Source organism: Mangifera indica, chromosome 16 (assembly GCF_011075055.1).
Source record: "Mangifera indica cultivar Alphonso chromosome 16, CATAS_Mindica_2.1, whole genome shotgun sequence".
Taxonomy (NCBI): domain Eukaryota; kingdom Viridiplantae; phylum Streptophyta; class Magnoliopsida; order Sapindales; family Anacardiaceae; genus Mangifera; species Mangifera indica.
In genome coordinates, this window is record NC_058152.1 from 11308514 (window position 1) to 11321206 (window position 12693).

Below are 12693 nucleotides of genomic sequence, written 5' to 3' on the forward strand. Positions count from 1 at the left end.
AATATCATTAATATTCAACCGGGGGGTCAATTGACCTAATTAAAAAATTTTTAATTCAGTATGTGTTAACTATCAATATAACCCCTAAAACTTTTATTAATAATTTATTGATTCCCATTATATATCTATTAAGTTTTACGTTGACATCAGTATGTGCTAAGTATTTCTGCCTCATAAAGTAGTGGGTCATTTCTCATAATAAAGTATTTCATATAATACTGGATCAAGTCTACTTAATGACATAGATTCTAAAGGTGAACAAGAATTATAATGATTCAGTTAGGATCCCCTTGCTATCCAGTTCACTGTAAGTAAGATGGTTTATTAAAAAATTACATACCTAGACCAAACTAATTTTCTATTAATGGAAGTAATAAAAATTATCTAATATTCAAGGGTATAAGGGGAAAAACAATATATTCAAAAGGAGTTTCTTTTTTTTTACTGAATCAATCATTCCAAATTATTAAAATCTTTGAAACAAAGTTAGCTATCATAAAGTCTAACTTTCTTACCATTCAAACTAACCTTGAAATTATGTAGGTGGGCCACTGAGTGTTACTTTCCAACTGCTTTTGCTCTATTTCATTTAATACGAAGTCTAGAAATCACGTGGAGTTTGTTTTCCATACCTTTCATTTAGAAGACTTTGGTGTTTCGGAGTTGGAAAAGTCCAAGCGTCCATGAGGAGACAGAATTGAAACACTGTTCCAGTCAATCATTGCCGTTAGTTTTTTTATGTTACATGTTATATATTTTATGATATAATACGATATAAATAAAAAAATAATACATATTTTACAATATATCATATATTATAATGTATATCATATGATATGATATGATTAGAGATGATAATTTGGATCTGACTTTAGGGGCTCCGACTCTAACGGGAAGGGGATTCCCAGATAAAAACGGGGAAGGGGACGAAGACGGGAATGAAAAAAATCTCTCCAATCGGGAACCGACCAGGGATGGGGATACATGTGTCCCCTCCCCGCCCCGACCCTTCCCCTCCCAGCCCCTATCCCCGTCCCTTTATATTAATATATTTATTTAAAATACTAATATATTTTTACAGTTTTAAATTTTTTATATTTTTCAAATTTATTTAAGTTTTTGTTGTGCATATTAAAGGAGTTAATATATTATATTTATGATATTTGAAATAGTAGATTAATTTTAATTTTGCTTAATTTTATTATTTAATATATTTATATTGTATTTACAAAGTAAAAAGAATATATTTTTTTTACGGGTACAGGGGAGGGATTTTTTCCCACGGGGATGGGGAGAGGATGGGGAGGGGATTTTTCTTTGCGGGGAAGGGACGGAGAATCATTTTCATCCCCGTAGCAGGGACGGGTCAGGGACGGTGATTAATATCCCCTACGGGGGCTGGGACGGGGATTGAGATCCCCTTCCCGTTGCCATCCCTAGATACGATACATATTATCAATATAAATTAATACATTTTTTTAAAAAAATAATAACATGGTAGATGTGTGTTTGAAAATTTTTAAAATTTCAGAAAGTGTTTATAATATTTTTTAAGATAATGAAGTGGTTATTAGAAATTTTTTTTATTATTTTAATTATATTTATTTTTTTTTAAAAGACGTATTTTACTATATATGATACATATCTTATGATAAGATATAACACATAAAAAATGATACAATATAACACATAAAAAATTATTTTTAAAAAGACGTATTTTACTATATAATGTATCCTAAGCTTAGTAGTCAAATCAACTATCGTATCGTGTATTGAAAACTAAATTTATCATATCATGTATTATATCATATCGTATGATACTTTTTTAAAAAATAATATAATAAAATATTAACAATTTATATTTGATATGTCATCATTTTAGAAAATATCACAAATACATCTAAAAATTTAAAATTTTTCATATACACTTTTACTGCATCTTAATTTTCTTTAAAAAGATATATTGATTCATATCGGTAATATATATCATATCATAAGATATATATTATATCGTATAATACGTCATTGTATCATATTAAGTTGATATGTCTTTGGATACGTATTATTTCTCATATATATTTTATCATAACATATATTGTAAGATACTGATAACCATGATTTTATAGTGTATCAAATTAGTGTTATATAATAAATATTTTTAAAAAAATGATGATACTGTAGAGATGCATCTGAAAATTTTTAATATTTATGATATTTTCCAAGATGACAATGTGACGATTATAATTTAATTTAACTTATTTTTATTAATATTGTATGATTTTTATAAAAATATATTATATGATACAAAATAATATACGATATAAAAAAATTAAGTTTTTAATATATAATATAATACTCAATTTTACTAAAAAGTGAATATATTCTATTCCAGGCCAACAGTATTATTTAAGTCCAACAAAAGGTTTCAACATCAAGTGAAGTAACCAGCCTTTGCAAGTAAAAATTTACATGCCAAGGAGAAGAAGATCGCCTAAATTCATTTAAGGGAAAAGGACTCTTTCCCACCCATTTTTTAGCCCTATCTCAAACGCATACTCATGTTTGATAAAAAATTCAAACAATCACCCAAAGTTTAATTTGTTTGCACCCACCTACATATTTTATGTTAGATTAAGGGGTAAATTCATCATTTTATCAATAATATTAAATAATTAAATTTTATCTTATTCCCCCCTTTAATTTGAAAAATTAACATTTGTCCTCTGAATTAAGTTTTAAAAAATTCACTTTTCCCCCCTAGAATGCAGCCATTTTTTTCGACAATGGCGGAGCAATTTTCGTCCAGAGGTTGACCACCTCTGGACGACGATGACCTTTGGATGACAATCGTCGTCCAGATCTTTAGATGACGAAGTGTTGTCTAGTCTGGACGACGTTTCGTTGTCTATTTTGGACGATGTTTCGTCATCCATTCTAGACGACAAGTGTCGTCCATTCTCTATCGTTCAGTGAAGCTCAACGAGCGTCGTCCGAATCTAGACGACACTCGTCATTCTAACTCCAGCCAACCACTTTACCAAAAACAAAAATCTTAATTAAATATTTAATTTGAAATTCATCCAAAACCATAGAACAATAATATTTTAACTATATATTTTTTAGTTTTATCCAAAAAATTAAAATAAATAATTTATAATATAGTAATTCTAAAACTCATATTTTACACCCCTCACTATTATCTTAAATCTATAAAATAAAAATAAAAACCTTTCATTAAAAAAAAAAAAAAAATCTTGTGGTCTCTGTGGCTACAGCAGCTGCATCATGAACAATAATAATATTGGAGATGATACTGGCACTCGATTGATTCATCTTCACTGAACGCCTTCCTCTTGATGAACTCAACACAGTCGTGGGGATCCGCCGGGTTGTAGTTATAAATTATAATACGCGTGGGATATCGAGGAGGACGGTAAGGAGCGCATTCTTGTCCTTGTTGCTGTTGGATTGGTTTGTAATTTTGAAAGCACGATGAGGCGAAAGACTGCCTCGTGAAAACGCTCGAGGCGGATCATGGGAGTGAGTGGTTTGGAGGGTCGGGCGACGGTGGTGGTGGTGAATCTTTGGAGGCAGCGGAGGCAGAGATTAAAATTTGTTTTATTGCATTTTTCTGATGGGGCTGGCCGCAACCTGGATGCATGCATGGAGGACGGAAGATTCAAGGTTCAAGGTTATTTCTGTAATTAAACAAATACTAACAAAAGTTCAAGGTTGTTTACCGGAACTCCAATTGGAAAATACTTTCGTGAAGCAGTCTTACTACAGTATATTGCTGATGCAGTAACATATTCCAACAAAGTATTATAGGGTTTTTTGGTCTCTTAGAATAAAAGGTTATTTTAATAATTTATTTTTTATTATTAATATTATTTTATTCGATTTGTTAATAAAAAAATATTTTGATATTTTTTTATTATTATTAATGATATAATTGAAAATATAGAAAGTAATGTGATTATCTTTTTACCTTAGATATTATAAAATCACCAAAGTAATTTTGATTTTATTATAATTATATTTTTACTTATAAATTTTTTAAAACAAAAATATTCTTATTTTCAATTAATATAATAAGTAATAAAAAATATATTTTAAAATAACTACACCTAAGGATATTTAAATAAAATAATATTTTAATATTTTTATTACCTCTAACTGAATACAATAATTATTTATATTTACTAATTTTTATCAATTTTTATTAAATATAGTAATAATTTATATTTAATAATTTTTTAAGTAATCTATTTTTAATGTAACCTTTCACTTTTAGTAATAAAATATACTCTAACCAAATGCACATGTATACTATATTCCAAGTCATTCATCGTGATATGAAAGCTAGAAATATTCTTCTAAATGCTGACCTGGTTCAAAAAATTTCAGATTTTGGAATAGTGAAATTGTTCGAAATGGGTAAAACTCAAGGGGATACAAGTAGAGTTGTTGTGACCTTGTTGTGTATATAAAAATTAAAACATAGACCTTGCTAAATAAAATTAATCTAATCCATCTATGGCCATTTCTTCAGTGGATATATGGCTCCAGAGTACCTCAAGCATGGACAATTCTCAGTCAAGTCTGATGTTTTCAGCTTTCGTGTGCTGGTCCTGGAAATCATCAGTGGTCAAAAGAATAGTTCCTTTCATAACGAGCAGCAAGCACAAGATTTGTTAACCTACATAACTGAACATAAGTCTAAGCGAATCTCACCCTGCTTGAGTTGCTCAAAAGCAAAATCACAACAAATTGTATCCAACGCAGACAATCTTGATTGCGGGTCGGACTGTTAACTCAAGATGTTACAATTTTTTCTTATAGGTTCAACTGACTGTTGATATTTTTGACAGGCATGGAGAAATTAGAACGAACAGACAGCCTTGAATCTGATAGACCCTACTTTGAGAGTTGGTTCAAGCAGTGAAGTGATAACATGTATTCACATTGGGTTGCTTTGTGCTCAAGAAAATGTCTCAAATAGACCTACGATGGCTTCAGTTGTTCTCACGCTCACTAGCTACTCTTTATCTCTCCCTGTTCCATCGAAACTGGGATTTTTTCATACAACCGAACTCGAAGATGGGTGATTCAGAATCACCTATGCTGGATCACAATCAAAATCGTGTTCAATTTTCCTTGAATGAGGCTTCATTTACTGAGCTAGAGGCTAGTTAACATGTCCTGTACACACGAAATGTCTTGAGAACAAGCATTATTAAATCATAAACAAGCCTTATTTGTATTGAATGTAGTTGTTCTAAAGAGGGTAGAGTTCAGTTATGGAAGCTTCATTTACAGATGAAGGCATGGATTTGCTTGAAGATTGAACTGCTTCCCGACCCAATTCTGAACTACTCAGCCCAGTCCTGCTATGAACGCAGAATGCTGGGCGTTTCGGTAGTGGCAGTGTTACAGAGAAACTGCTAAGCATGAGTAGTACAGCTGCTATCATAGGCCTGTCTGCTGGATCATCCTGAACGCACAATAATGCAATATGGATGTATCGGGTGACTTCATTTTGATGAAAAGATATGCCTAGAGTTTGATCTGTTAGCTCCAATGGTGTTCCATCCCTCCAAAGTCTCCAGGCCTGGAACAAAATCAGTTAATTCTCAGAACAAACAGATAGACAAATTGAAAGAATCTGAGTTTGTAGCTTACATAGCTCAAGAGGTCCTCTGCATAATCTGATTGATAGAAAGAACTATTCTTTCTGCTGCTTATGATCTCTAGTATTAGAACTCCATAGCTGTATACATCGGACTTGATTGAAAACTCTCCATGCAATGCATACTCTGGAGGCATATAACCACTGAAAGGTAGCACCATTTATACATCAATTAGCATCCAAATAGCTAATAAGAATAATAGGAAGATTAGATTAATTAGAACATCCTGATTTAATAATTCAACCTACTGTCAAAATACAAAGTCATAGACTATACCATCAATATTTTATCATCCCCAATTGATATGAGATGTCTATCCATACCCAACATTTCACTTCTTATAGTATATAGAGTGTGGATACATACCCAACATCTATTTCACCTCTTACAAGACACATACCCAACCTAGAGTGGATCTTGACATATTATCTTCAACATCTAGGGTGTGGACGCATACCTAGCATCTAAGGTCTTACAAGACTAAACATACCAGTATCTGGGGTCGTACAGGACTTTAACGTCCTTGTTGAGTTTGCCCCACCATGATTCAAAAAGACATGCGGAGTAGCTTTGATATTATTTGTAAAATCTTAGTCCAATAGCTCAACCTACCGTCAAGATATTGGTTTATTTAACCTTTTTTTTATTATAATTCCAAAGTGATGTGGGATGTTTGTACATACCTAACATTTCTCTTGCATTTTATTGATGTATGATTTATCTTAGAGTGTTACATTAATAAAGCATTTTAAGTTTGGTTTTAAATCTTACTATGTGCCAACAATTCTGCTTGTATTCCCTTGACTTTGATCCACCCTACAAATCCTTGCCATGCCAAAATCTGCTATCTTTGGGTTCATATCCTCATCCAAGAGAACATTGCTAGCTTTGAGGTCACGATGTATAATCCTGAGGCTGGAATCCTCATGAAGGTATAGGAGTCCTCGAGCAATTCCTCCTATAATCTTGCATCGCATTAGCCAATCCAATTGCCCTTGTTTTTCAGGATCTGCACAAACATCCATCAAAATCATACAACCTCTTCAGTTGTGAAGTGAGACGTTGAAATTCCTATTGGAACAATGATAAAAGAACCAAATTTTAAGTAAACAAATAATGTGTTATCTTATGATTAGATGTTATTTTATACTTATTTCAATCATTCAACCATATAATGATATATTATATACTAAAAAATGGGTACTATTTTTATATTATGAAGTATGGAAGGAAAGGGTTCAAACCAAAAAGGAAGTAATCAAGGCTTTTGTTGGACACAAATTCATAGACAAGTATTTTCTCCCCTTCTTCAGCACAAAATCCGAGTAACCTCACCAAATTTCTGTGCTGAAGCTTGGCTACCAAGGTAACCTCATTCCTGAATTCTTCTAAACCTTGACCTGAGCTTTCTGATAGCCTCTTTATAGCTACCATCTGTCCATTGTGCAGTGTACCCTGAAGACATATACAACATACCCATTGTGAAGCTACCCATACCAGTTTTTAGAAAAAGAAGAAAGAAAAAGGGGAAATTTTCTTACCTTGTACACACTGCCAAATCCACCCTTACCAATCTTGTTTCCTTCAGAGAAATTGCATGTGGCAGCTATAACGGAATGCAAGCCTAATTGTAAAGATTCCACCACTGAAATTTCATTTCCACCTGAACATTATATCAATGAAAATCTAAGTTAATTTTAATCAATGTTTTCAGATCTAGACCGAATATTGCCCAAAAGAAGGGGTCAATCCAAGTCAACTGGCATTCAGGTCGGTTAACTGATGATCATACCAGGTTACTGTTTAAATCAATATTAAAAATAAAACCAGAGCTTTTGAGTTCTGTTATATAGTACCATTTCCCTCATTTGCAACGTGGTACTCTTTTCTTCTGAGGAGGCAGTAGCATGAAGCGGATAAAATCATTATGAAAACAAGGACAGCAAGGACTGTAATTGTTATAATTGTCTCCGAGGAGATCTTCCTATTTCCTGCACACAGAGGACATTTTTTTTTTAAACTAAGACACAGTATACTTAGCTATAATGATATGCTTCAGCAGAAAAGTTAGAATAAGCGGATCATATTCAATAGGATACAGGAAGAAATTCTGATACCATTTGTAACGACCAAATAAATTGGCCCACTATTGTCCATCTGGGATGCTAATTTATAGCCAACATATCTTTGGGGTTTTGTTTAGGTGCATTACATATATATATATTTTTAATCAAATGCTTACCTCCGGAATTTGTCAACGTTGCTGGTGGTGGTGGAGGTGAAGGTGATGATGGAGGAGTGGCGTTTGTAGAAGGAGGCGGTGGTTGAGAGGCCTCAGTGTAAAAGGGGGAAACTTCAAACCTGATGTTGCAGCTGGGCTTATAAACTCGACCTCCTTGCTTCCCATTACAACAACTAGGAATCTCCCTAACACAATTAGCCAAACACGTCCTGCAGTCTAATGGAAAAATGTCAGGAGTGCATTGCACCAGTCCATACAGCCTATTAAAAGTTGTCAAATTCACATCTTCAGTTGCAAAAAATTTGCTAGAACCCACAGCCTTATTCACCAAACTGCCCATCAAATCATCCAAAGTCTCATTAAACTGACTTGGATTTGAAGCATTGTTTATGTTCCACAGATAAACAGTAGGACTTTCTTCCATATCTGCAAAAATGGATCTGTTTGAGTATCTCAACATGCACTCATCATACCATATAATGGCCTCCTTCTGGTTTGGACAACGGGTTATGATATCTTCACTAGAGGCCTTGACACAAGTTTGGCATAAACTTGGAGAGATGTCTCCTCTGCATAGAAAGAGGCCATTGGCTGCGTCAGGGCCCTGCAGGGCACCACTGCTGGTGTTGGAAAATCCATTGGAGAGGGTGGCATTTGAGAGGAGAGAAGAGAGAGTGGCATTGAGGTTTTTTGAGAAGGCAGAATTGGGAGTGAAAGTTGAGGTGTTTGGGCACGTGTGGTAGCGGTATGTGGGTTGTTGGGCTGTGATCTTGGGAGAGATAATGAGCATAACAATGGCTGAAGGGATGAGTAGTTCTAGCCAAAGTGAACAAGCCATGATGCTTGATTTCCAGATTCCAGTTCTGATCATACAAAGTCAATTGCAGGTAAATTAGGCCCCCCATCAACAAGCTTATAGCCCCAAATGGAGGACTATTAGGAGTTGACTTGATTGCCATGGTGAGCATTAATTTCCATCAAGCAAATGAAATTTCAAGAGGAATTGTATAAATTTTACTTTCAAACTAAAACGCGTTCGAAGTTTGATTCCAAATGAACAAAGTTTACATTTAACAATATACTAACGAATATTAACGTTTGATGTATCATTATTCAGGTAATTTTGAATTAAAGATAAAAAAAAATTAAATCACATATGATAACACATCATCATTGTTGTTAACCGCACATGAGTGAGTAAATGATATTTTTAGAGTTCAAAGGTGAAAACTTGAAATTGCAACATACTTTAGATGGGAAGAAGTCTATCAGTAAAAACTAACGAAATGATATCTTTTTGGCAATGGATCACTGTGATGTTACTGAGAAATTGTATTCTACATGTGTACAGATAGATCCTCCTATTTATCATTCCAAATTATTCAAGGTACCATCAAATATCTAAGCTTTTTACTTAGTAATAGCTCTAATTTCCATTGTCAACTTTCAGATTTTCCAAATCATTCTTAATAATTTACTTTCACTTAACCCATTTATCATTGAGAGAATTTTACAGTTTTTTTTAATCCCTACTAACCCCTATATGATTGAGATATTGGCTTTTTCATTTGGATAGAAGTAAAGTTGATGGTAAAGATCAGAACATTGTAATTAGTGTTGAGAATCAAACCAAACGCGTACGGCCAAGTAAGTAACGTCAGATAGGGAAACGGCAGGATACTTTCTGGGAAAAAGAGATGAAAAGGAAGAAAATGAAATGGTAGGGCATCCTCCCGATAAGAGGAATAAACTATAATGTCTCCTAATTTATAATTATTTGTTCCATTGGTCAGCACTTCTTTATATTTTATAAATATGGCATTTTATATCAATTTCGTATGCCTGGAGGCAAGATCATTGTTGTGGACGACTTTCCACGCATAAAAATAAATTAGAAAATTCTTTGGAGATCTACAATTTTGGTTTTGGAAAAGTCAAGAGTCAATGAGAATTAATCTATAAAATCCTCGAAAATTGCCCATTTAAATTTGCAAAAAGACAGAATATTCCCAAGTAGCTTCTGTAAGCTATAGATCTTCAACCTAATGGATCCTTTATTTACTCAAAAAAAAAAAAAAAACCTAATAGATCCTTTGCATTGATGGTATGAGTGCTGATTGACCACTGCTGACTTACAAAAAGTACTTCATTATGTCCCATTTTGAAAGATTCGGAGACAAAAATGCCTAAACAGAACCATTTAGGTATCAGCTTCGTATCTTATAACATTCTTGTTTTGGTAGGTTTAGGTAGGTTGGACTCGAATCGAGTCCATTTGAATGAGCTTGAAATAAGTTAGCCTTAACCGAGCTCCGTCAAGTTCGAGTTTGAGTTACTCGTCAAAATTTTCAATTAAAAATTTTAATACAAAACGACGTTGTTTTGTTTAAGTCTGGATTCAAGCCAAGCTCGGCTCAAACGAGCTCGAAACGAGCTGGCCCTAGCCTAGCTCGAGCTCAAGCTTAATTGTCAAAGTTTTTAAATTAAAATTTTAGATACAAAACGACGTCGTTTTGACTAATATGTATTAAAACGACGTCGTTTTAATACCGAATATTCGAATTCGAAGCGAACTAAGCCAAGTTCGAGCTCAAACATAACAAGCTTGACGAGCCCAAGCTCGAGCTCGAGCTATATTATTTTTAAGTCGAACCGAGCTCGAGCTCAAACTCGGTTCGGCTTAAATCTAACCCTAATTTTGACTAATATGTATTAAAATGACATCGTTTTAATAACAAACAACCAGTCAAACCGAATTCGAATCGAGTTCATTTTAATAACGAACAATCAGTTGAGCCGAATTCGAATCGAGTTCAAACTTACCTTCCACGAGCTCGGTTATATGTTTACCGAGCCGAGCTCAAGCTCGAGCTCAAACGGCTAGACTTGAATCCAGCCCCAGGTTTACGTAGTCAACACTGTTATGTTTGAAACGCTCAACTCAACTTTTCAACGTATCAATTGGGTTCCCACACCTCCAATTAGAACATGCATTTTGAAAGTATACAAAGCAAAGTCTTATGCGTTTATTCTGATAATCGTCGCAGCCAATTTGTTGGTGGGCTTCGTTGTAACTTACCTTCCATCTTAACCAATTAACGCAATTCCGAATTGTATGAACTACATGTCGAGCCCAATCACTAGACTTATAAAGGGCTTCACTCAAAATGTATGAGACCAATTGTAGAAAACCCAACTACAAAATACACCAGTATGGCCTTTTTATATCTTCCATTCCAAGGGAGATGTGGTGATTAGAAATTTTTTTATTATTTTACTAATATTTAATTATTTTATTTTTAAAAAGACATATTCTACTGTATATGATACATATCTTATTATACGATATAACATATATGAAAAATGATATGTATCTTATATCTGGTAGTCAAATCACATATCGTATCATGTATCAAAAAGCAAATTTATTATATTATCTGATACTTTTTAAAAAAAAACTCTAATAAAATATTAACAATTTATAACTAACATATCATCATTTTATAAAATATTACAAACACCTCTAAAAATTTAAAATTTTTCATATACACTCTTACTAAATTTTAATTTTCTTTAAAAATGTATATTGATTCGTATCGGTAATATGTATCATATTGTAAGATACGTATCATATCGTACAATATGTTACTATATCATATTAACTAGACACACCTTAAAATATATATCGTTTTTTATTTGTATCGTATCATGATGTCTATTGTAAGATACTGACAATTATGATCTTAAGGTGTATCAAATTAGTATTATTTAATAGACGTATTCTACTATACGATATATATCATTGATACAAATCAATATATACTTTTATAAGAATGATGATGTAGTAGAGATGTATCTGAAAATTTTAAATTTTTGTAGAATATTTGTGATATTTTTCAAGATAACAATGTGATAATTATAATTTATTTTATTTTACCAATATTGTATTATTTTTATAAAAATATATTATACGATATAATACGATGTATAATATAAAAAAATTATGTTTTTGATATATAATATAATACACAATTTTATTAACACAGGGCAATATATTGTATTCCAAGTCAATAATATTATTTAAGTCCAACAAAAGGTTTCAACTTCAAGTGAAGTAACCAGCCTTAGCAAGTAAAAATTTACATGCCAAGGAGAAGATGATCGTCTAAAATCACTTCAAAACATCTGCAAAGATTCAGGATTATAGAGAAAATTAAAAATCAAGGATAAGGGATAAGATCAGTCTATGGAAAATATTGATCAGTTCTTCGAAAGTGCTAACGAGTATTTTCGGTTTACATTTTGTTTATCTAAAAAGTTACACCAATGAGAAGTGTATCGAATTATAAGATACAATTAAATACAAAAAAATGATTCGAACAATATGTTTTCAAAGTGTTTTGACTTAATACTCGAAAACCCATTATGTTGTAGAATCAGAGCTTAAATTATTGTCACAAATTTATTAGTAAGATATTTAATATAAAAAATTTAAACTCTATTTTTATTTTTCTATAGATTGAACCACTTTACCAAAAACAAAAATCATAATTAAATTTTTAATTTGAAATTCAGCCAAAACCATAGGACAATAATATTTTAACTATATATTTTCTATTTTTATCCAAAAATTAAAATAAATAAATTTATAATATAATAATTCTAAAATTCATATTTTACACTCATCACTAATATCTTAAATCTATAAAATAAAAATAAAAACTTTTCATTAAAAAAAAAAAATCTTGTGGTCTCTGTGGC

The 12693-nt window shown here is 32.3% G+C and overlaps 1 protein-coding gene across 1 annotated transcript; it reads right to left on the minus strand.

The window, feature by feature from the left end:
* Window positions 1-5151: 5151 nt before the first annotated feature.
* Window positions 5152-8779, minus strand: LOC123199573 (cysteine-rich receptor-like protein kinase 10). Its single transcript, XM_044614608.1, has 7 exons — window positions 7933-8779; window positions 7547-7681; window positions 7232-7353; window positions 6935-7145; window positions 6462-6699; window positions 5683-5833; window positions 5152-5611 (listed from the first exon to the last, which is right to left on the minus strand). Exons 1-7 carry the CDS (start codon window positions 8768-8770, stop codon window positions 5279-5281), a joined length of 2028 nt encoding a protein of 675 aa, XP_044470543.1. The 5' UTR covers window positions 8771-8779; the 3' UTR covers window positions 5152-5278.
* Window positions 8780-12693: the final 3914 nt, after the last annotated feature.